The sequence below is a fragment of the Mycteria americana genome, chromosome Z, assembly GCF_035582795.1.
Source record: "Mycteria americana isolate JAX WOST 10 ecotype Jacksonville Zoo and Gardens chromosome Z, USCA_MyAme_1.0, whole genome shotgun sequence".
Classification (NCBI taxonomy): Eukaryota; Metazoa; Chordata; class Aves; order Ciconiiformes; family Ciconiidae; genus Mycteria; species Mycteria americana.
In genome coordinates this window covers 37,469,574-37,495,396 of record NC_134396.1, presented here as the reverse complement: position 1 = coordinate 37,495,396, position 25,823 = coordinate 37,469,574, and the positions used below count along the sequence as shown (strand labels likewise).

At 35.3% G+C, this 25,823-nt stretch overlaps 1 protein-coding gene across 10 annotated transcripts in view; it reads left to right on the top strand.

Annotated features, from left to right (window-relative positions):
• Positions 1-25,823, top strand: part of AGTPBP1 (ATP/GTP binding carboxypeptidase 1) — a 75,423-nt gene that overhangs the window by 12,746 nt on the left and 36,854 nt on the right. For 8 of the 10 annotated variants that reach the window (XR_012779011.1, XR_012779010.1, XR_012779009.1 and 5 more), the window contains exons 4-20: positions 4,775-4,905; positions 6,041-6,108; positions 6,502-6,565; positions 6,901-7,047; positions 7,325-7,456; positions 9,367-9,460; positions 10,949-10,986; positions 12,515-12,723; positions 13,200-13,377; positions 15,659-15,756; positions 16,791-16,907; positions 17,547-18,256; positions 21,808-21,891; positions 22,171-22,257; positions 22,347-22,495; positions 24,160-24,247; positions 24,946-25,090. Coding sequence is in view for 7 of the 10 variants with exons in the window: in XM_075527152.1 (XP_075383267.1) it covers positions 4,775-4,905; positions 6,041-6,108; positions 6,502-6,565; positions 6,901-7,047; positions 7,325-7,456; positions 9,367-9,460; positions 10,949-10,986; positions 12,515-12,723; positions 13,200-13,377; positions 15,659-15,756; positions 16,791-16,907; positions 17,547-18,256; positions 21,808-21,891; positions 22,171-22,257; positions 22,347-22,495; positions 24,160-24,247; positions 24,946-25,090 (2,539 nt within the window). In the remaining 3 variants the exon portion in view is untranslated. Of the gene's footprint in view, positions 1-4,774; positions 4,906-6,039; positions 6,109-6,501; positions 6,566-6,882; positions 7,048-7,324; positions 7,457-9,366; positions 9,461-10,948; positions 10,987-12,514; positions 12,724-13,199; positions 13,378-15,658; positions 15,757-16,790; positions 16,908-17,546; positions 18,257-21,807; positions 21,892-22,170; positions 22,258-22,346; positions 22,496-24,159; positions 24,248-24,945; positions 25,091-25,823 lie in introns of those variants that run through there. The other 2 variants (XM_075527156.1, XM_075527157.1) reach the window with 2 other exon arrangements.

Genomic DNA, 25,823 nt, shown 5'->3' with positions numbered 1-25,823 from the left:
GTAACATGTTGAAACACAGAAGAGCTGTTTGCTGTGGGGGAAGAAGACACTCCCTGATATGTCAGTGTGCTGTCTGACTGCAAACAAGTTTCAGAGGAAGCAGGTACAGTTGGGAAACTGAAGGTTTCTGATGACTTCCTTCATTTGACTATTATCTTTCAGAAGGCTTCTTGCATAGCTGAAAACCATTCTAAGAAAATGAATTTTTATAAGCTGCCATGACAGCCATTAGAATTATCTTTCTTATCATGAGCAGACACTTAGGAAAGTGTAACGATGTGTTTTAGCATTTGCATAGCGAAAGTAGTGTACAGTGAGTAATGGAGAGCCGTGAATCTAGCACTTCTTCATAATCACAGTAAGAATTTCTTCCACTGGGACTGGAAGAAATGTCCCTGCAGTGACGCAGCTTTCTTTGAGAAGATGTTTTAATGTTGAGGGAGTTCTCTTTCAGATGTGAACCCCTGAAGTCCTCTGTTCCTCACTGTCTGGGCGGTTGCTTCCTCTATATCTACTCATAGCTTTCCTAACCAGAGAAGGAGGAAATCCACAAAACTCTCTGGTTAGCTAGAGTCACGCTGTACACTTTGGCAAGAGTTGAGATGACAGCAAGCTTGTTTGTGCTTCCTTTCTGCAAGTAAGATGGTGGTGTGAGGGGCGTTTTGAGCTGCGGCGTTTGAATGTGGGATGGAGAAGGGGTTTCCTGCCTACGGAGACATGCAGTATATGGGATCAAAGAAGCCTGGTAAACTTCACCTCAGGATACTTAAAGAAAGTCTAAATCCATCCCAGAGTAATAATTATTGGTTGTCTTCAGAACTTAGGAGATTTGGGTTAGGTAGTGAAAGACAGAGATGGCAAACTTAGTGGTTGTGTCTGTGGGAGTCAGGGAGCAGAAACCAAGTAGCTGTAGATCAGCCATCTTCTCTTCTTTGCACAGAAGGATCCTGGAAGAACTAACTAAATTGTGAGGCTGCAAACCGCTAAAGGTTGTTTGAGTTGTTCTTGAAAATACATCTAATTTTTCTTGTGTGAGAGAGTAACAGGTCCCATGAGCAGGAAAGCGGCATTAAAATACCACATATGTGGTATACTATTATACCACATGTATATATATGTGGTATACTTTACTAAAATAACCATTGCATATGATTGCCATCAGGAAGCTAAGGCAAGTGCTCTGGAGTAGAGCACTAACTGGATACCAGGAGCAGTGATAGTTAATCACTGTCAGAAGGAAACAGTGCACAGTTTGTTTCTGGATGTCCTCTTTCTTTCTCTTTCTGGTTACAGTTAATGACTGAAAATACTTTGAGCTTTGACTAATGACCTGAAAGAGAAGAAAGAGTTCTGTTAAAATTGCAGATAACTTGAAGCTGGAAAGATCTGCATAAATATTGGAGGACCAAATGATTTCAAAATACTCTTGTGAAATGCAGAAAATGGTCAAGAATATTTGACAGAAATATGTGCAAGGTACAGTGCTTAGAGAGGTATACCACTGGACTGCATAAAGGACAGTCATATTTGTAGTGAGAAGAGCCAGAAATAGTAAGATTAAACTGCAGGGAGAAAAACTTTAAAATGGAGGGATACAAAGCGTTAGAACGAATTTGCCTTTGGTTATTGAATCACCATTTTGCAGGCCGTTAAGGACCGGTTGGGCATATGTCTGTTAGGAAGAGCAGCGGTGGTGTTCATCCACCTTGAAGATTTGACCTTATGAAGTTTCTTCTGGTGCTCCTTAGTCATGATTTTTATACGTAAAGATAGAAGAGACTTTACGTAACCCTCAGTGACTTAAGAATGCTCTTGTGAGAAGGCTTTAGAAAGGCTGGGATGAAAAATGTCTCTTAGTAATAAGAAGGGTTCTTCACATTGTGGGAAAACAAGTCTTGTATGAAAGGCTGGCCACAGTGTTCAGGGTATTCATGTGAGGTTCTGCAATGTCAGCAGCTTAAGAGGAAATCTGGCTCTGTCAGGACACAGTTTTTATTGTGCCATTCTAACTATTTCCTTGGTTTACCTAGCTGTTGGATTAAAAATACTGAATTCCGTGGTGCCTCTCTGTTTTGGAGAGCTGTCTTCTAGATTTGGATCCGGAATGGTTTGTTGGTCAAAATGTATGTATATGCATTGCAAATATCAGAGAGAGTCCCATTGTAAATTGGGCTTGCATTTTTGTTCTTGGGTCAAATGGGTTGTCACAGCAGTATTGCGTACAGGAGCAGAGTCAGTTAGGCTGGCTGCTGTAATGCCTGTCCTACAGCCTTTTGATTTACCATGCAGATATTGAAAGCTGTCACAATATTATAACCGCTATGTATATTAGTGTAGAATATTAATAAATAAGAGTACAATTCTTGTTTTAAGAAGAAAACTCAGTCATATCTAAGAGGAAATCAGGACTTTAATTTGTATTTCAGCATAGACTCTGGCCTGGTGTTATTTTCAAGAACACTTTATTGGGCATGCTGAAGATACAAAGTTTATTTGGCTGTATTTCTGTTGGAAGACTTCTTGCAAGATGAATAGCCTAAAACCATTCTAAAGATACCTCTTCAACCGCTACAATGAGCGCTCGTTGCTCTTGATAGAAACTCTGGCCCCACGAGGAGATTATACCTCTAAATCTTAGGACTTAAATTGTTGTCCCACTCAGTAGTGAGAAGGACTTACCCTTCCTAAACCTTCTAAAGATTTTAGTAAACATGGAGAAATTATGTTAGATGCTAACTTTCTGTACCTGGTGTATTACTTCCATGTGCCAGTGTTGCTTGAATTTTGCAGGCTGCAGCAGTTAAAAATCAGGTTTGCTCTGAAATTTTAATACCTGTTAATGAGTTTTGTCTTTATGAAAACTTGTATTTTCTTTTTTTTTTTGCTTCTTCCTAAGGATCATCTTTGCTTTCGATTGTTTCCAGCTTTCAAACTACATTTATTTCATTGTAAGACCAATGATATACCACAACGGAAATTATATCTATATATACACACACACACCCAAAAATTGAAGCTGCAGTTCTCTTACACATTGGTTTATATGTCGGCTGGCTGGACTCTTACTTGTTTTGATTGTAGAGCTGGTGAAGATAACATCCTTTGGAAGTTTGTCAGTTTGTATACCAGATCAACAGAGCTCTTGGATTTCAGTAAAATCTTGGGTTTATTTTGGAGTATTTCAAGTTCAGTGGGTAAATAGAGGAGTAGAAATAAACAAAACAAAGCTTGTGCAAATAATAACAGCTTTATACTATTCAACGTGGTTTTGGATGATGAGAAAGGATTGGAGGGATTATGCTTTACTTATAGAGGGAAAAGAATATTTCAGCAACCAAGACAGATTTATTTTAGATCAAAAAATACTTTTAAGTCAAAGTCTAGCAAATAACTCAGAAGGTGGTATACTTACTTCACAATATAAAATTATTTTTATTTTAGCTCTATAATTAGTATAACCATTTCTTATTACTGATGTTAACAGCTTGTAAGTATGATCTGTAATCTGAAATTGTTTTTTGATTATGCTTCTCATTTAGATATGAGTGTGGAAAAGTGAAAGTGGTGGAAACAATTTCCTCAGCAGCTGCTATATCCATTTGCTTTCACGGCAGTACAACTTTGCCGTCAGCTACCTTTTTTCCTTGATTTTAATGTTTTTTTTGTCCACATATAAACTAATTATGTTAGCAGAGTTAACTGTAAGTGTGAAACCTTCTCATAGATGTAAAATACAAATCAAGGAGTAATAATTCCTCATTGTTATAAACAAAACTGACAGTATTTATAAAGCTAATGTTATATACTTTGCTTTTATTGCAGATAGTCAGAACAGTATGTGTGTAAAATGAATTATTGTTGATTATTGTGTGACTCTCATGTTACAAAAGTGAAAAGACCTTTTCAAGGTAGTTAATCCTTGAAAATCATAATTTCCTGTAGCTAATTACATGACTATAATTCAAATATTAAACATTTGTCTAAAAGTTACTTTCATGTGGGAATGTGAATCTCAAAACTATTCTGAATAATTGTTATGATCTAAAACTGGAGAGCAAATAAAACAATTTCTAGACGGACTCTATTTTGAATACTGTATTTACATTCATTCTTTCTCTGTAATCTACCTATCTATATGAATGTCTGGTTTGAAATTGTTTCTTATATTAAAATACATTTTGAAAGCAATTTTATGATGTCAGGCCAAAATACCCTTGTGTTCAGAATGAATCCAAACTCTGATGATAGCTTTGGACACCTTCCAAAGTTTTTTTTTCTTCAAAATGGTGTTCTTTTTCTTCAGCTGCTCGGTGCTGGTTTGCTCACTTCATGAATGATAATCTTTTCTTTCACTTCTGAAACATCAACCTGTAAGACAAACAGTCTTTGGGACTGTTTGTAGCCAGTTTTCCCTGAATGGCAGGTTTGATACAGTATCCTGGCACTTAACATAAACTATATTAAATACAAGTTACTATAATTGACATAGATAAACAACACTTGTACCTATATCTGGATTTTATTTGCTGCAACCAATTTCCCTGTTCACAGTTGCTCTTGGAGATGCTGTTACATATAATTAGTCTGCTGCATTGCAGGCTTTGCAAAATCTGTAAATTTGCCAGAATTAAGGAGAATTAAGACTGTTTTCCAACCAAGATAAAATAAGAAGGTGAATTAGCCACTTCCCTTACTCTGACATGGGATTTCTGTTGTTAGTGAGGCTTTTTTCTGATCCAGACAGAAAAATGAATGTAAAAATTCTTTCTTGTAGTGTTTCTACCAGTTCTCGGACTATGTCTCTGCTGTCACAGCTGGAGAAGATAAATTTGGACTCTGTATTAGGAGAAGCGGGCAATGCCAGATATGTTACCTCAAAGATCCTTCATCTGGTTCAGAGTCAAGGTAAATATCTTAAGTTTTGTGGATTTAGTTGTTTTCCTTTTGAACCTTCCTTCTTGTATTTCTTCCTTGCTGGACTTTTCTTTAATTTTTCTTTCTGTTTGGTGAACTTGATTATTTATCCATTTTTGTCACTGATTGTTGAAAGCACCTGTTTAAGGCCATGTTTAATACTACCTGGAATAGCATTGGTACCACTGAGTGCATTTTGTATTGTCAAACTGTCCTGGTTTTGGCTGGGATAGAGCTAATTTTCTTCCTAGTAGCTGGTATAGTGCTCTGTTTTGGTTTTAGTATGAGAATAATGTTGATAACACACTGATGTTTTCGCTGTTGCTACGTGGTGCTTACACTGGTCAAGGACTTTTCAGCTTCCCATGCTCTGCCAGGTGCACAAGAAGCTGGGAGGGGGCACAGCCAGGACAGCTGACCCCAACTGACCAAAGGGCTATTCCATACCATATGACGTCATGCCCAGTATATAAACTGGGGGGAGTTGGCCGGGAGGTAGCGGTCACTGCTGGGGGACTGGCTGGGCGTCGGTCCGCGGGTGGTGAGCGGTTGCATCACTTGTTTTTCCTCCCTTGGGTTTTGTTCCTCTCTCTCTCTTGTCGTTTTCCTTCTCATTACAATTAATAATTATTATTACTATTATTTTGTTCCAATTATTAAACCGTTCTTATCTCAACCCATGAGTTTTCTTACTTTTGCTCTTCCGATTCTCTCCCCCATCCCACCGGGGGGGAGTGAGCAAGCAGCTGCGTGGTGCTTAGCTGCCGGCTGGGGCTAAACCATGACACAAACAGCTATAATTTAAGTAATAATTCACAGTATATATATGTGTATGTATATATATATATGAGGAGTAGAGGTATCTGGAAGAGAGCTTTCTTACAGATTTTTTTCTTTATGGTATTTTTCCTAGGGCATGGGAAGATTGTTGAACAAGTGAAAGCAAAAATGAGTTTTAAAATCACTTAAGTCTTTTACTTCTTTTAGTTAGTTTTATATACCTATATGCAGTTTTTAATAGGTTTTATTTGCAGTGTAGATTTTCTGATAACTGTGTATATGATCACATTTTTTTTTCCTGCAAGCTAGTATATTAAAAGAAAAATGGTCTTCTTCTCACTGGCAGAAAAAACCAGGAAGGAGATGACTTCTAAGGGCTCCACTGGAATAGACGTTATCCTGTCAACTCTAGAGGTAAAACCTTTTAACCTGTGTGGTTATAGGTACATAGCAAGTTTTCATTTTATCATTGGTCTTCATATTATTAAACATGTTGCTATCCTAGCTAGTCTCCAAAACTTGTGTAGGACCGTAACGATTAGACACGGTCTTTTCTCTCTTTTATTTTTAAAGATTCTAAGAAATTATTTGTCAACTATCAGTTCTAATTAATATGCCATACCACAAACTGGATTTTAAGTGGTTTTGTGGTTAATTCAGGCTGCATAGTGGGATGGTTAGCTGGGTGGTTACATCTTAAGTTCTGTTTGATTTAGTGGTGGCAATTTCTCTGAGCTTTAAGTATCTAAACTACTGTATTAGACTTTTACATTAAGCAAAGAAATCTCTCTATTTTTTTTATTGCAGAATACAAAAGATCCTCAAACTATTCTAAATATATTGAATATTCTCATTGAGGTAGTGTCAGTTGGTAAGTTTTCATTAAGGAGCAATTTGTGATTATATTCTGTATTCTTCTGCAGACTTTTGTTCTTGTTGGTTTTTTTTCCTTTATTTTTTTCCCTGATGTTTGCTAAAGCTGATTTATATGCAGAATAAAAAAACCATAAAGACTGAAGTCACCTTTCAAATAATCATACACAAATAATTTATGTTGCTATAAGTCTAAGTCCAGCATGTTCTTGCATAGTGCAGTCATATATGAAGAAAATATTGCTATTCTAAAGATTTTCTTTATGATAACTGTAGCTTAGATACTTAATTGTTCTTTGGCTTCTAAGATACCAGTTGAGTTTTAATTTTTAGGTGGCGGTCGGAGAGCAAGCGTCTTAGTCACTAAGGGAGGGACACAGATCTTACTGCAGCTGCTTTTGACTGCCAGCAAAGAGTCTCCACCAAATGAAGAATTAATGGTGCTTCTTCATACTCTTCTTGCAAAAATTGGTCCAAAAGGTGATAATGATATACTTAAGTAATATGGCTTAATACTTTACAGTTTTATAATTGAAACGTAAAATCCACTTTTTTTCTATTATTGCATAAGCATCCACGTACTCAGAATTGGTAGAGGAGAACAAAAGGAAGAGTAAAACAGAAGGGAGGAAAGAATGGTGAAAAATAGACATGTAGAGTTGACATCAGTAGACGGAATTCACAGTTCATTTAACTTTTATTTCTTGATAATAATGTCAAAATCAGTGTGATTGATCTTGTATTTCTTTGATGTCAGACAAAAAGATTGGCATGAAAGCAAGAATTAATGGTGCCCTAAACATATCATTGAATTTAGTGAAGCAGAATTTGCAGAACCACAGGCTAATATTGCCATGTCTTCAAGTATTAAGAGTTTACTCAACCAACTGTAAGTATTGTAGATAATTCTTTTCTTTGCCATGTGATATAAAATATTTTACCTAGATAAGGCTAAAGTATCAGATCTAAACGCTTGTTTAATGTTAGATGTTTAAACTAATTATTTTTATCTGAGAATTTGCTTTTTATATTGTCAAATTGCTTAAATTCTAATAAAAGCTGTGAAGCATGTTTGTACTTCTTGTGTATCTTTGTTTTTTGTTCAGAATGTGTGTATGTATATATATGGTTGGGGGAGTTTTAACCAGTGCTATTGGACATGTGGAATTTTGAGTAATCTAATTTGCATAAATGCTGATGCTTTGAGATCTAAACCAGAAATTCTAGCATTGTGCTTGCAGGAGCACTTCAAAATAAATAGTTGTTTTCTTTATTATACATGCTTATGGGTTTTTTGCTTTATATTATTTTACTTCAATCATGATTGCTAATTTAAAACTTGGTTCACAGAAAATATTATATTTCTTTATTTAACCTTTCCCTTATTCCTTGTGTTGAACTGCCCTACGATTGGACTAATATTCTTCCATAAGAGCCTAATTCATTGTTTGGGCAGGCAGTAGGAAGTTGATGAAAATAGCGTGGTTCTTGCTGTATCTCTACTGTTGGTTAGATGCTCTTAAGCTTTTTCATTGAACTCAAAATGGCCATTAAATCCCTTAAATAACTGTGAGAGATTGAAAACATAACCGCATTCCTCCAAGAGAATTGATTTGATGATCTTTAAGATTATGTTTTCAGGACATTCACATGAGCACCTATAATTCATAAAGTTCCAATACTTTTAAAATGTGGAAGCTTTATTTCTCTTGAGCTGGCTGATAATGAATTAAATGCTTCTAAACGAAGAGTTTAATACAGATAGTTACATAGCTTAGCTGAAAACTTGCTTCATCCTGAAAATGGGAAGTTGAACTGAGTCTCTAATTTGGGTTCCGCTTAGATCAGTTCTTTCTTTATTTCCCACTCCTTATAAACAGAAAAAGTAAATAGTAGTACCCATTAGAATGTAATAAACTACTCAAGTTTGTGTACAGTTGCTACCAGAATAGAGTCCTGATTTCTTTTAGATTCTAGAGGTGTAATGTTGCTGCTAATGATGATGAAATTGCAACTTGGGTTCAAGTACTAAATTCTGCACTAATAACAGCATTCGTTATGTCGAAGTAAATTCTTAGTTGCTCTCTTCCTACTTTGTTAGGAGTGCACATTGCTAAACTCAGTCGGGAATTAAATTTCTGTGCCTGTTTTAGCAGTTTGTATTTTCACTGGGCAACGGGCTTTAGCCATATATACTTACAGTGTGCATTTCTTGAACGTAGGTCTTAGCATAATTTCTTTTAATTTGCTCCCTTTCAAATAAATTCTTTTTATAATTTTTTTCCTGAGAACATGTACGTGTAACACATAGCTCAGGAAAGCTTATACCAATTGGCATTTCTAAATTTTACAGTGAACACTTGGCTCTCAAATCCTGGCGGACATACCTGCCTATCTTGATACTGAAGGATAATAGCAAATCATAGAACTTGTTAGACTTGAAATTTTAGAAACCTTGCTGTCTCGATAAGCTGTGAGATTTTTTGGAGGAGAAGTCTTTTTATGACGTATCTTAATAACAAAGAAAGCAGACGCATGCCTTGGAAGTAGTACATGATTTTATTTGTAAAGTAATAACTAATTTTTTTCTTCTTTTCCAAGTTTTATCAGGATTGGATTATCACACTAATTATGTGCAGAGTAGTGTCTGCTTGTCATTGTATGTCTTGAAGCACAAACTTGTGTAACATTTTTTGTACTTCAAAATTAACTCACATGGATTTTAGTTTGAGTGTGTTGATTTTTTTTTTCTTTTGCCTTTCTTATTATCTTAAAATGGATTGTTTTTAACTCTTCCAGCTGTAAATGCAGTGTCCTTGGGAAAGAATGGAGTAATAGAACTGATGTTTAAGATCATTGGCCCTTTTAGTAAAAAGAACACTAGCCTTATGAAGTAAGTAATGTCTCTTTAATACAGTATCTGGAAAAACCTTAGATATGTTTCGAAAGTTACTTGTAAATGAAAAATTATGTTAGAGAAATCAAATCTAACTCATATTTGAAAGTTAAAGTGAAAGGAGGTGTGAAGGAGAACCACAAATCTGACAGTTTAATTTTACCCAGTAGAGTAACACAAAATATTTGAATGTCTAGTTACAGTACTGGTAAAAGAATATAAATGTCTGGGGTTTTTGTCTCTAATATTTCTGCATGGAAACTGTACAATGGTTATCTCCAAATCAGGACAAACAGATCAAGACAATCCCATCATTTTTCAATTTGTTGAATTGGCTCCCACATCTCCTTTGTGGTTTTAGAGTGACACTTCCTGTTTTATTTTCTAATAGAATTTTCTTTCTGTTTTACTTCAAAACAATTATAGACTCTCAGAGCAAAACCACAAAACATAGAGTAGGAAGCACCAGCAATATAGGTCTAGTGGGCTATTGTGTTTTTTAAAAAAAAAAAAAACTGCATACCTTAAAATGGTGACTTTAGATTCCCCCTCCCCACCCCGCTGTGTATTTTTCTTTTTTTTTTTTTTAAGTGAATTTAGGGAAAAAATAGATAAGTGGGTCAAACTGGACATAACCCTTTCTTTATATACTACCACCTTTTGAAGTACATACCTGTGGAAAACTGAATTTTTCATCTGGTTAGCAAAATGATAATCTCATGTTGTTCATATTCTAACTTCAGTAAAAAAAAAAATAGCGTTATGTTATTTAAGTCTGGTATTTGTGGTCGCTGGAGTATCTTTTAAAAAATACCCTGCCCCTTTAAGCCCCGGCTAAAATTAGACATATGAACTTAACTATTCCATGATGTGAGTAATCATGATATCCTTGTTTATGGTCTAAGATCAGATGTGTGAAGTCTATCTTTACAAAGAGGGTAAAAATAAGTATATACGTTTTCTAGTTGTACATCTTGAGTTAATTGAGACAAGATCTTTGTGTACAAGAAAAATCTTCCACTGAAGATCTTGTATTGTAGTACAGATTGATGAGCATTACTCCTCAATATATTAATACACTGCCAGTTTTGACCTACAGTTTTCTATAAGAGTGCCCTTTGCTTTGTGGAAGTACTTGTTCTGCTACTAACATAAAAACACGAGTTTCAAAAGCATCTCATCCGTTGAGTACGGTTCATAAACATTACGTTGTCATGGTGTTTTTTTGCAAAGGCTGAAAATTTGTATAGCCATTGCATTGATATTTTTAAATTTCACCGTCAGACTTCAGATGTAGCAGAGATGCATGATATTTTAGTAAAATCAGATTTCAGAAGCAAAGTCTGTGATACAGTGTAACCAGGAAAACGTGAGAATAGATGCTAAATAAATCTGTTGGCAGTAAATATTTTTTATAGCTTTACAGTGTTGTAGATGAAGCTTACTGGTTGGTTGTTGTTTTGACTTTTCTTGTTATGTTGACAGGGTTGCTTTAGACACACTTGCTGCATTGCTAAAATCAAGTAAGTGACTACAAGAAACTGTGTAGTTGAGAGATATATATGTGTGTGTGTATATACAGGGAGTAAAACTAGTATTAAGTCTGTGGTGAAAACAAAATCAAGGCTCAGAAATTTAGAAATAAGGCTACAGTTTTATCTGCAATCTCTGGTGCTTTAATATTTGTGTGGTATATACATTTATGTTTAATAATTAGTTACTGTCTCTTCAGTTATGCAGCAGAAAGGCTGCGCTGCTTCTGCAGAACTGATCTGGATCCAGGGTGGAGAAGTAGCCTTTTACAGTCACTCACCTCAGCTGTTCAGTAATGGATGTCTATAGTTTAACTCCTATGCATCTTCTTTATACATACATCTGAAAGTATCTCTTGGATGGCAGGGGAAAATACAGGGTTTCTTCAGGTACCTTTCTGAGTAATTAGGTCTTGAGTCCTAATGACAAGTCTGTCAGTGATGCTCATGAAGTGGAACCAAGGGTAATGAAATGATGGTCCATTCCCAGGCATTGGCTATATTGGCTAGCAGCAGTGGATCCTGTCAAATGTCATCTCTGCATATTTTGCACCAGGATTGTAACTGACAAGGAATTAAATACTCGTTCTCTCCAAACAGTTGTATAAAAACTGCAGCATTCATAGTAGTTTTAGAGGAACTGGATAAAAACTGAGGTGTGATTAGATTTGTAGAAAACCATTTCAGACAAATGACAGGAAACTTCTGTACTGATTATTACAGGTTTCTAAGTTTTCTCATGTTTGATCCTTGGTCTTACAGATTTGTGTATTTACTAATTTTGGAATTTCTCCTTGGGAAATTTAGGGAAAGAAATATTTCTGAATTATTGTCAGTATTGTGTTCTGTAAGTTTGCAGATAAACTTTACTGTTGAGGAAAGAAATTAAATGTTGAAAGGTGTGTCTTGGAAACAGGAGGTCTTGTGCATTTATTTTGAGATGTCTTACTCAGTTCTGAGAGGTTTTGACATTGTAACTTCCTATACTTTATATAAGTAAATCTTTTAATAAAAACGCTAATCTCTGGTGGGTAGAGTCCAGTTGTCATACTGATTACCCAGTATTTGGGGTAGAGGTATTCTGAGTTTATGAAATTTGAGTGATAGTTGCTGCAAAATTTTATGGATTACAAGCAGTAAGAAGTTTGTTTCAAATTTTGTATCTACACAGTGTGTGTGGATAGAGACAGATACACTTTATATAAACACTTTTTTTTTAATTTGCTAGCTGACAGTATCTTTCAATTACCTTTAAGTGTAATGCACACTGTTCTTCTGGTACACCATGAAAATTACATGCAATGTTATTCTGAAGAATGAAGTGTAGACTACTGGCCTCAGTTATTCAGTCATTTCTGTTTAGGTTGATGTAAAACTCTGCTAAGCATGGCTAAAATACTACTTTAAATGAAACAATTCAGTTACTTGGGTAAAAAGAATAATTTTAACATTGATTTGAAAATAATATTGAAGTCATTGGGCAATTTTTAATTTTCTTTCCTAACTTTTTTTTATAAAGAAACAAATGCCAGGAGAGCAGTAGACAGAGGATATGTGCAGGTGCTTTTAACAATTTATGTTGATTGGCACCGTCATGATAGCCGACATAGATACATGCTCATACGTAAAGGAATTTTACAGTGCATTAAAAGTGTTACAAACATCAAATTGGGAAGAAAAGCATTCATTGATGCCAATGGGATGAAAATTCTTTACAACACTTCACAAGTAAGTTTATCTCAGGGATTTTTTTGTTGTTGTTACTGTTGGGTTTACCTCTTAGGCTTTAAAAACACATCCTGACGTCAAATTTGTCATAGTTCTTCTATGATATCCATGGTAATTCCTGATTATGGGAGTAAGGATTATTTTTTGTACTTGACTAAAGTGGAATGAAAGAGTACTGAATTAAATTCATATTTGCTATTATTTGGCTGTGACTATCTGTGGGATGGGCTGTTGAACTTAATTTTAAAAAAGAGGGGGGGAAAAGGTCTTTTAATTTTGAAGTTTGGGTTTTTAAAAAAGGTGAATTTGAGTTGGTAGAAGTTCTTCTGGCCTTCAAAGGAGACATTAGCAAAATTTATTGTAAATAAAATACTTTGCTGTTAGTGAATTCTAGAAATCTGTAAAAAAAAAAATGTAGTTTGACTATTAGTTTGAGAGATACTTTTCTCTTGTCTTCATTATTTTCCTGTTAATAGGAGTGCCTTGCAGTAAGAACTCTTGATCCCCTTGTCAACACATCCAGCCTAATAATGAGAAAATGTTTTCCTAAAAATCGTCTTCCTTTACCAACTATTAAAAGTGCTTTCCATTTCCAACTCCCAGTTATTCCTGCCAGTGGCCCTGTGGCTCAGCTCTACAATTTGCCTCCTGATGGTATGGTAATTTTGTAATATTTTGTCTTTGAGTATGTCTAATATTGCTTTATGTAAGGTGAAATCAATTGCAGTTATTTGTGTTCTCCACTAAAACCTGGACTCTGAGACACTTCTCAGCTAGCAAAGGGTCTGTGACTGTTAGTGTGGAGCACCAATTTCTAATGTAAAGTTTTAGCTGATGAAAATTTTGTCTATGCATATGTGGCTATATTTCTGAGATATAAAATAAAAATAAAACAGGAACTAAAATGTGATGTTCATCAAACTCTGAAGTGTAAAGCATAGGCTGTACATATTAGTCTACAAACTTAAATGGCCTCTCTTTTTAACTCACTTATATTATACGTTCTATTTGAAATGTAATGTAGTGCACATCCTGTTTTACAGGAGTGTATATTCCTCGATTTCTTTCTGTTACTCTGATAAACTGGATGTAGTGAGTTTAGATTAACATGTGCCATTTGAAGCATTGTTTTTTAAATTATTGTGGTTATTCATTTGCATGATGAGAAAAGTAGAGCTGCTTTCTTGGACTGTTGCAGTCTCTTAGGCAACACTTGTCCGCAAAGCATTTGTGTGGTACTTTGTAGGAAATAGATTCATCCTATTGTGAACACCTTTCATTATTTTTGGATAATTTATGTTTAATGCATTTTCACATATGGTGAAACAGCTTGGTACCTGGGTAAGCAACTGATGAAGTTGCTGTCAGAAAGGTACTCTAAAATGAAAAGGCAAAGTCAGACTTCTTAATATCTTCTTACTCACAGTATCTCCTGAAACAAAATGGAATCACAGTCTGAAAGAAGGCAGCTGTCCGATTGGGGTTCATATGGGTCAGACTCAAAGTGCAGGAGTTTAGAGTTTGTTTATGTTTTGTCTTCAAAGTAGAAAATAGATTTAGAAGGGTGTTCCCAAATCCATAGAAATTAAACTTCTGCTTACTACTGTATTTTTGGTACTCCATAATACCTATTTAGAAACTTCCTATTCTGTTGAGTTAAATTAAAAATTATCTACTGATAATTTTTAATAGGTTTGCTATCTATTAAAAAAAGAAGTGAAAAACTTAAGGAAAATAGGATTTTCTTCTTAACAAAAACCTCCTTTATTAAAAGATACGTAGAATGTTGGGGTGGGTACAGCTCTGAGTTTATTAAATAATCTTGTATAATCAGCATTGTAAAAACAATACATGTAACCATTCTGAATACACTAGAAAATCAGTATAATTTGTAAACCTCCGAGTGAGCCTTTTACTGACAATCAGCAAATTTCCTGTATGGAAAACACTCTTTCAGAAGACATAACAAAAAAACCCAGCAGTCAAACTGCAGGAGATTTCTAGAAAAAGATCAAATTTGCAACTAGTAAGCCGAACATCTGCCAGAATAACAGTTAATGCTCACTTCCACATATTAGGGAGTTAGCCCAATTCTCGTTAGTCATGTGTAAACAATTAGTTTGCTTCCCTTTGTTTTTCTTTGTTAAAAAAGGAGGAAGTCCTAGATCCTTCAATGTACTGGCTCTCTAACTCAAATAGAAATTAGTCATTAGTGTCCAAATAGTTCCACATGTCTAAAAAAACCATCTTGCTGTAAGTTTTGGCGGGTAAAAGTTCCCAAGCTGTCCATGCTAAGCAGTTGCAGTGACCACTCTCCTTGAGTATTTTCCTTACTGGTTGAATCTCCAGTGATATGTTTTTGATTTTTTTTTTTTTTTTTTTTTAATTGTTAGGCCCCATCTAAGCAAGACAAAAAAGGTGAAGAGGGTGCTTTGTCCCACTGTTCCCTGATAATGGGTCAATACTAGCTGACATGACTAAAAGCTGCTGAGACCTCAATTTTTTTTTTGGACATTTTACTTACTTTGGGAAAAGGTGTCAGAGCCATCTCATTTTGTGCTAACCTCAAGCCATGCTAAGATGTTCTTGGCATATCCACATTGTAAAGTATTTCTAATGGCCATCTGTTGTCTTGCTGGGTTTTTGGTGGGGGGGTGTTGGGGTTTTTTTGGTTTTGTTTTGCTTTCTTTAAACCAGAGATCTTTGTTTTAACTTTAAAATGGATGGAAATATAATAAATTGAGTCTGCAGTATTGTCAAACAAGCATTTTGTTTTGCAAATCTGGTAATAGTAATTAATGTTTACTACTTGGTTTTCACAATTTTTTCAAGTGGTAAGTAAAAAAGAAAATAAACCCAGAACATATAAATTTTTTTGAGCATATGTATTGGATCAAGTGTATAATCTGCCTTACAAAACTTTTTTGTATCATAGTGGATGATGTAGTAGATGAAAGTGATGATAATGATGATGCTGAAACAGAATCAGAACTTGAAACCGAAAATGATGATGACAAGGACCAACATTTTAAGGTTGGTATGAGACAAAATTAACAGGCAAAAATCAGGCACAACTGTGTTTTATTTTTTTAAGTTGCTCAAGTCATGTGTACAGCCATATGTTTTAAGTGTTAAAAGGACTTTGAGGAGGTTTTCAGGGCAAGTTCTAAAATTAAAAAAGCTCCTGAAACTTAAGGAAGGTGGGTGCTGCTTGAAAATATCAACCGTTGTGGTTCAGATTGCTGAAAGATTTTTATCAAAACCTGTTTGCTTCACATTTGATGTGTCTAGAGTACAGTGGAACAGAACTGCAAACTCTTCTAGCAGTGTTCTGTTCCCAACTTGTATTTCTCTCAGCCCTCTCTTCCCACCTATGCTGCTCAGTATGTAGGAGCTGCTCTAATTTTTTCCATCATTTTGGACTGGGATTGACTAGGTCAGTGTTTCAGCAAGGTAACTTTTAAGTTCTGCCAACTGTAGAGGCAGAGGTCAGAACTCGCACTGTTCTATCACTTTGGGAAGGTCTTGTTCGGCTCTCTAGCTGCCAGTCAGGACATGAAAGGACATTTGGTCAGCACTGCATTATTCTGTATTTTTATATTACATATATTTAGGACTTAATTGAATTGTCTGTCCGCGGACTGACAAATTTGGAATGACAAATTTTATTCAAGGCTCACATGAGCCCTGATGAAGGGAGTATCTTCCACAGAAGCAGTTATTCCTTTGTCACTGCAATCAGATGGAATCTCCACATTCCAGGCTGCAATAGTTGGATTATGCACAGATCTCATGTAAAGTGTAGTCTGATGTTTGTGCATAATACATTTGGATGAAAGCAAGAAAATTGAGATGTTTGTAATATTTCTGTTGAAATGGAGGATTTGGCATATTAATAAAACTGAGCTGCTTAAACCTTCATGGTGAAAGGTGCAGTTGAGCTCATTTTAAAATAGTGATATACAGCTTTTAAAGCGTGGCCGTGTCAGAAGTAAAAGGTGAATGTCATTATTTTAGAAATTCATTAATTCTGGATGCAAGATTGATTTGTTCTGGTGCTCTTTCAGAACGATGATATTGAGACTGATATTAATAAACTGAAACCTAGACAGGAATTGGGAAGACCCGTAGAAGAACTGAAAATGTATGAACAATTTTTCCCAGAACTTTCAGAAAACTTTCAGGTAAAGTATATATTCCCAGTGCATTCCTTGTCATGACAGGTTGACTCTGGAATACACTTTGAGGTTCTTTTTTTGGGTGGATAGTTCCTCTAGCCAAAAAATGAAAGTCTGCAGTTCTAGAGCTACATATGAAAGTGCTATATAGTGAGTTATTTAGTTAAATGTTATGGATTACTTTAATCTGACTGAGAACGGGATTGTGGGCAGATATAAAGGAAAACTGTTTTCTGATGTCTGATTGTTGCACACAGCAGAAAGTAAAAGAGTAAGTAAGAAAGGACACGAGGTTTCTGACAAAGATTCATTGTATTGGGTATTTCCTTAAATGCTGTGCACCTCTTTAAAGTAGTTGGTTAAAATATCTGGGGAGTTGCATTGACTTGATAATTTGTTATTGATGAACTACTTGTTTATTGCTTTGACACTATCTTCTTGTAAAAGCTGAAACTTCATTGCTATGTTTATGTAAGTTTAAAACCTAATAACTGTCATCTTTTAAATTACACTTATTTTGGATTATTGCAAAACGTACTTCAGGAACAGTGAAAGAGAAAGGTTTCTAATATAAATGAAACTTTAGGAACTGTTTACTTTTTAAAAATAAATATTTTTATTATTTTTTCTCTTTCATTTTTTAAGGAATGTGACTTAGTTTCCAAGGAACCAAAGCCTTTTGTACCTGATGCAAATCTGGGTGGACCTATTGTTGTTCCTACAGCAGGAGAGGAGCACTGTGGTGAAGCAACCCAGTCAACAAAAGGAGTTGCTTTGAAGGAGAGCAATCCTTTATTGACAGAGGAATACAATAGAAGGCCAGCCTTTCTGGAACTACCAAAGAAAGATAGTATCAAAGACAGTAGTTTACATCAGCAAAATGATCAAAGAAACCTGCTTCCATCATGCCAGTGTCTAAGCCAAGAAATTGTGAAAGGCTTGGACAGAATTAGTCTGCAGAACAGTGCAAAAAATGATCAGTATTATGGCACAGGGTGCGTAATAAAAAAGGAAAGCAAAACTAGCCTTACCACACTTGCGTGTAGTAAACCTTGTGAACATGTTTCGCCCTGTGGAAGTAGCCTCTTTGAAGGATCATCTGTCCAGCTGGGAAAACTCTGTTGCACTGGAGTGGATTCGGAGGAGGAGGATTCCAGATCTAGTTCATCAGAGGAACAAGTCGTGCTTGAGGTTTCTGATGTATCACCAGTTCATGACTGTGATCTTTATATTGAAATGGTAAAAACCACAAAATCTATTCCTGAATATTCAGAAGTGGCCTATCCAGATTATTTTGGCCATATTCCACCCCCATTTAAGGAGCCTATTCTGGAAAGGCCATATGGGGTGCAGAGGTAAGTTACCATACTCCTTTTTTGTTGTTGTTGTTTTTGTTCCCTTGAGAAACAATCTTTAGGATGAGATTAACAGGCACATATACAATGTTTACTTTGGCATCTAAAAACATATTCAGTGAAAAGGAGTTTGAAGGTAGGTGAGTAGGCATTGATCAATGCAGAGCCATCAACAAGAACACAATCTGATCCTGTAATAGCTAATTAGAATTCTGTAATTCAGTTTCTAAATACTAAGTTTAATTTATAGTCTCCCTTTCTGCCTTCCCACCATCCCCAATCTAAATTTTGTAGTTTGGGGGGGGGGGGGGGGGGGGGGGGGACGACGGGACACCAAACACCCAAAAAAACCCCCAAAACAACCCACAAAAACCCCCAACAAACAAAAAACCCCACCTGAATGCTTCCTCCAGGTCTTAGCAAAGATAGGACAGTTAGTAGTTTAAAGATACTTCAACTCTTCTCTTTGCTGCGCTAACAAAACTATCTTTCAGGAAAATGTAGCAGGAAAAATTAAACAATTAATACACTGAAGTGTCTGGTTTTAGTGTTTGTGGTATAACAGAATTTAGAGGTAACAAAAGCTGAAAATGCAGTTTGTGTTAGGTCCTGCAGAATGACACAAAATAAACACAGAATGAAAAATAAAAGAACAAAAAAGAACTTATTAACACACCCATTTATTTTTTCACTGAGTGATATTAGAAGATGATGAAGGGTGATGTGACTCAATGATTTGCACAGGTGGTATGAAGAGCTGGCTCATATGCATAGTAGGTTACTATAAAGACAAATGAGCACATTAGCACAACATGTAATAGTAGGTATGAGACCTTGCCGCTTGCTTAATTATTAGATTGAACGCTTTCAGCTTAATGCTTATAACTTTAACCAGTTTCATGAGATTCTTCATATTTACATTCAGTTATTAAGATGATTAAGAGATTAAGTGTCTTTAGGCTGTATAATTAAAATCCTTTAGCTCTTTCACACACGTCATAAAAAAGTGATCTTTCTAGTGAAATGACCAAGTGTTGAAACACTAGTGACATAATGAGTCTACAGTTACTAGAAAGCACTGTTCAGTGTTGAAGAAGAATCTTCCCTATAAGCTTATTTTTTTAGATTGATTCAGCTGATTTAAAAGGGAGATAGTTTTGAGTCAGAAATCACCTAAGAACTGCATTTTAAGAAAATCTTCCAAATCTTCATGGATGTTTTTTTAGTACTTAATAATTCTGAGTTTTCCTGAGTAAAATTGAGTGAAGTCAGATAAAATTTGTTATTCCAGTGCTCGTTCTTCTTAGATATAAAGCACTGTATTAACTCTGACTTCTAGCCAACAAACCTATTTGTGTGGTTATACATGAAGCTGATTTCTAAACCATGAAGGTAATTCTAGAGTATATTTTATTTTAACTTTAAAATGTTTTATTTTTGTTGTATTTTCTATGTTGAAAGTAACTTTGTTAGGTCTTGTGTGAAACAAAAATGAAATATCAGGTAATACTGCTAAACTTGAATCAAAAATCCCACATCCCCTTTTTAAGGTACACCATTCTAAGAATTCCGTTTTCTACAAATGACTCAGTCTTGTTGCTGCAGTGTAACCAATTGCTGAGAAGGGAACCTGTTTAAAAAGGGCTTAATCTTTTTAGGAACTTATAGTTTATAGGAAGGTGGTGAAAATGAGTTTGGTAGGGGACATGGAGAAGCTTTTAAGTCTTCTACAAAGCTATATCCAAACTCTTTTGGCATTCAGTGGGATTTATGTTCTCCTTTAAGTAGTTACTTACCGCTCGTCAGCTAAGTCGTCTTTAGAAAACAAATGGTTGCCTTAATCCATCCTTGTAATTTAAGAAAAGGTTGCAGGGTGCTGGTTTTTCTTTTTACTTTTATTAGACAAATGTGGCGTGGGTTTTCTGGGCGTTTTTTTTAGTCTTGCAATATGCTAGGAGAGGCAAAGTTTTTGAATTTGTGCTTTGGAGTGCTTTTGCCTTTTCATTTACGTTTAGTAACATATTATTTTCACCAAATGTCTCACCAAATTATTATTGTTTGGAAAAATGTCATTGGGAATAACTGAAATGTTTTATATTATTCTACCTTTTAGGGAACAAAATGATTATATAATTCAATACCCTATAAATTTGGGTTTAAATTCCTACTTTTTTCTATTCCTTAAAATTTTAGGTTGATTTTTTGCTGTAGTCTTCAGTATTTTCTAATCACTTTAGTATTTTCTAGTCATCTGACACTTAGAAGTGATCATCAGGTAAATCAGGATCCACAAAGGACTGACCTATGAACACAGAGCTCCACACCAACAATGTTGGTTTTATATTTTTTTATTTAATTATCTTAAAATAGTTTCTCTTTTCTTTTGATTTTTTTGAACCTGAAAGTGTCCACTACTACTTTTCCTTTTTGTGTGCACTCGAATACCATTTCTTCTTTCCTTTTGTCTACATTGGTTATTACTATGGTATCTGAATGCCGGATATTCATTAATGGATTTTGTCTTGGCAAAACTCCTGTGATGGTAGGAAGTATTATGGCCCTTTAAAGCTGAGGCATACTGAGATCTAAGGAGTTGTGTGAGATCAAAAATCTGTAGTTCTGCCCTGAGCTGAACCTGATCAGGTAGATTGTGGCAAGTCAGCCTTTTTACAATTTTGTCAGTACATTGGACTCATGACTTCTTTTCCTTTCCAGTTAGTTTTAATTTAATAAGAGGCGCTAGAGTTGTGCACTTACCTTCTTTTTCTCATTTGTTAACAATATCTATTTTAATTAAATGGAGAATTTCTAGCCTGAACATACTTTACCACTCTGTTCCTGTATTCTTCATTGTTAATCTGCCTCCTTTTCTTCTTATTGCAGGTGCTGTGCAAGCTTTTCCACACAGCTCTGCCACTATATTTCATTCTTGAACTGCAACACATTCTTACTTTTCCAAACCAGGACCTAGATACTGCCAGTTTTACAATGGTTTTATGATCTGGATAAACATACACCTGACATTTGGCTGACATCACCAAATTCATTCTTATTTGTTACGTAGTTGATAAATGAACCTAGAACTCCAGAGGTGAAAAGCTAGTGCACTAACACACTCACTGCACGACCTACTCTCTAAAACTCTTTAATTTTAGTTATGGTAGGACTCATGTAAATTACTAATGTTATCAAGTGCTGTCCTGGATTAAAGCATTAACATAAGTAATGTTTGAATAATTCCTGCTTCTACTGTAAAGTATAAAGTGGTGCATTTTTTTTCCATAAGATAAAGCCCAGTGGGTTGTGTGCATGAAAACTCAGTTCCCTCACATACAAATATTGGACTCAGTCAGCTGTGAATGCAGGTGTTTAAACTTAAGTACACTTACAGTTTATGCACATAAGTGGGGGTGAGGCTGAGGTCTCTCTGAGAATCTGTCCCACTGTCTTCATGTCAACTTTGTTAGTTTTCATTGTTGTATGAGGTAATTCCTCTTATGTAATTGGAAACTATGCAACAATTTAAATGAGAACTCTGCTTTTTATTTTAGGACAAAAATCTCTCAAGATATTGAAAGACTGATTCATCAAAATGACATTATAGACAGGGTTGTGTATGACCTTGATAATTTGAGGTAAGTTTTTACCCTTCTGAAAACAATATTCAGCGAATACTCTAAGCCTGTTCTACTTTCTCTGTGATATGATTTGTAATATTTAAAGCTGTACTATCATGACAGACTTCAATGAAAGTTTCATCTGGTGTGACAGTGTTTCTGCTATTCAGACTTTATTTAGAGGAAGGTTCAAAATAATTTCTGGATTACCAAGCGAGGACTAAAATAAACTTAATGAGTTTGTTTTAGTTAAGTTTATTTTATTCATTTTTGTCCCTTTTCTTTTTCTACTCATAGTTGTTCAGTACCAGAGGAAGCAGATGTCTTGAAGTTTAATTCCAAATTTGAATCTGGAAACCTGCGCAAAGTTATTCAGATCAGAAAGTAAGATATTTCAACTCTTCTTTTCACACATAAGGCCTTTTATTTCTGCTTCTTAAAAAAAAGATTGATTTGTTTTTGTTAATCTTTAGAAACGAATATGATCTAATTCTGAACTCGGATATAAATAGCAATCATTATCATCAATGGTTTTACTTTGAAGTCAGTGGAATGAAAACTGGCATTGGTTACCGGTTTAACATCATCAACTGTGAAAAGTCAAACAGTCAGTTTAACTACGGTAAGATACATTTCCCATGCTTTGAGAAGAAATATGTAGAAAAACATCTGTACTAGGCAGCTCAGCTGTTTCCTTCCCTCCACCCTGGGATCAGTAGTGTATTCATATTGTTAGATCAGATTCTTTTTTAATAGTATTACTAGAAAATATTTTTACAAGTTTCAGTTGAAAAAAAGTATCTTAAAACACTGGCAGTCAGTTTTTAAAATGAAGTTTTGTTGTAAGTGAGGCCAAAGCAGAAGAAATTTACTGGTGGTTGCCGCTAAAATTTGTCCTAAGGCCATTCCGGGGAGGATGGCATGGGGCACACAACACCAAAGCCTGTTGATCCACACAGGTGCAGGAAGAATGACAGCTGTCATCATTAATGCCTTTCTGAATAGAGGTGTATTTTCAGATGTGAAAGTAAGTGGAGACATTCTTAAACGGTTTTGTCTTATTGATGGGAAGAGAGGCACATTATTTGAGAAGGAAAAGTAAGTTTCCTTTGAAATGCTGGGCTTTATAGGTGACCCATGGAGTCTCCAGCGAGTAGTGTTTACTGCTTATACCTCATCCAAAAGTATTGGCTTACTGAATATGCCTTTCTTCCACTTGTCGGGGGGTGGCCCGGGAACAGGGGTGTCACTCAGCTTAAAACCATTTGTTTTGTGAGGTTTTTTTTTTTTCCTGCTGGATTTTCTGAAATTGTCCTTTAAGGAGGAGGAGGAGAAGCTCCCCTCTCCCCTGCCCAAGCTCAAACGCTTGGGACAGAGTAACACCGTATTCTTCTTTGTCATAATTGTGCAATTCACAATGATGAATTCCGAGAATACCATGTAGTTTGAATACCAGTAGAATACCAGTAATTAGATGCTTTTAAGTTATTTACTAATCTTCATCAGTTGCCTTAGATCTTATGTTGCATATACTTACCTGATGGTTACTTTTGGTTTTTTAAGTACACTGACTGAATCAGTCAATGTATTTGGCTAATTATCTAACTAGTAAATAATGTTCAATTAATCTGTATTATTTTATACTGTAACTTCATATTAAGTATTCAATTTAAGTATACGCTCCAAAACATGTAAACTTTAAAGAGTTACTGTTGTTTTTTTTTTTTAAAATTGTCCTGAAACATCAGTTATTTTCCAGCTATCCAGGTGAATGGATGATATTATCAATTTTTTGTATTCTCTTCGAAGCCTTTTTGTAATGGTGAGTTGGATGGAGTGGGACCCAAGACTTCTTGTAGATTACCATTCATGCTAACCACAGCTTTCATTGAAACATTTCATTTTGGTCTTCTGTAGGTCTGATTCTTTTTTTTTTTTTTTCTTCAATTGGTTATTTTCTGAAAATCAGGATGTGATGAGGGGAGAGAGGGAAGAATCTTTTGTCACCTGGTTGAAAGAGTGTACAATACCCAGGCATTCATGAAAATAGGCTCTGTGATAGTGAGTAAATGAGTATAGGTAGTTTGGAGACTTGCATATAAGTGTTGATATGGTCCATTACTGCTAAGATCTTGATGTTTAATGTTAAGCATTAAAGTGAGATGGTCCATTACTGCTAAGATCTTGATGTTTAATGTTAAGCATTAAAGTGAGATGGTCCATTACTACTAAGACCTTGATGTTTAATGTTAAGCATTAAAGTGAGATGCATTTTTTTTCTTTAAGGTATGCAGCCCCTCATGTATTCTGTTCAAGAAGCATTAAATTCTCGACCATGTTGGACTCGTGTTGGGACAGATATTTGTTATTATAAGTAAGTACACCAATCAAACATACAGCAAATCTTACACTGAAGGTTAGTATGAGATACAATTTTTGAGGAGAAATGTTTGCTTCTGGGTTTGATAATTCTATTTGAGTAGTTCTGTTGTGAACAGAGTTTTCTTCCTGAGTTACTATGGAGAATAACAGAAGTGCTCGAAATATATAGGGTCTTGCTTCGTTAGCACAATCCTAATATTTAAGCCCTTCATCTTTTATACTTTTGTCAGAAATTGCATACTGTTCCAGAGAAGCTTTTAAGGGAATGTATACACACAAGCTTACTTGAAATCTTAATAGTGACTTCCATTAATACTGATCATGTGGTGCTTTTGATTTAGGCTCCTGTGTTCTATGGTGCAGTCATTGTAGAGCAATCCTGGAACATAGGATGAGATGGTACAGCATATCCATGCATTACCCTTCTTAGTTGACAATTGTTTGCTTCTTTTTTTTTTTGTTTAGTTATTTGTTTTTGTTGACTTGCCTTTTCCCCATATGAATGAATGTGTATCACTGCTATAATAACATATCTTTACAGATGGTGGGAACCAGCGTGTTTAACCTTGATGTATGCAGAAGAGAAATGCAATCACTGAAAATCTTCCTGGCTTTTAGAATGTGTGTTCACACAATGATATGGAAAAAAAAAAAATTCTAATGTGTTTATTACCTTCATTTTGCTCTTAGGAATCACTTTTCAAGAAGTTCAATTGCTGCTGGAGGTCAGAAAGGAAAATCTTACTACACAATTACGTTCACAGTGACTTTCCAACATAAAGATGATGTCTGCTACTTTGCTTACCATTATCCATATACATACTCAACTTTAAAGGTGAGAAGGTTATGATGTCTTTCATAGATAAATATTTATACTTTTGGACAATGTGAAATGTAAGCATTCATAAGTGAATTCTTTTTATTTCTTTTTATAAATTTCAAAATGTTCCTTAAAATGGAGAATTTTCGTAAAATATTAGTGGTTAGACTGGTCAAGAGTGTAGGTTGCTCTAAAGAACAGATCCTGGAAAAGAAAATTGATACTTACAGGCTAAATGGGTTTTCTGGGAATCATAATTCATAATTGACTGGAAACGTGCTAATTAGATGAAGTATTTGTGTTTGGGTCAATGACTCGTGTCTTGCTGTTCTGCGTACACTTATTCATAACTCACCTATTCAAGTTACTATATTCAAGATAATTAGAGACCTTTTTAGGATAATGAATTACAGAATCACAGAATCGTATAGGTTGGAAAAGACCTTTAAGATCATCGAGTCCAACCATAAACCTAACACTACCAAGACCACCACTATACCATGTCCCTAAGCACCTCATCCAAACGTCTTTTAAATACCTGCAGGGATGGCGACTCAACCACTTCCCTGGGCAGCCTGTTCCAATGCTTCAGAACCCTTTCAGTGAAGTAAAATTTCCTAATATCCAGTCTAAACCTCCCCTGGCACAACTTGAGGCCATTTCCTCTCGTCCTGTCACTCGTTACCTGGGAGAAGAGACTGACCCCCACCTCTCTACAACCTCCTTTCAGGTAGTTGTAGAGAGCTAT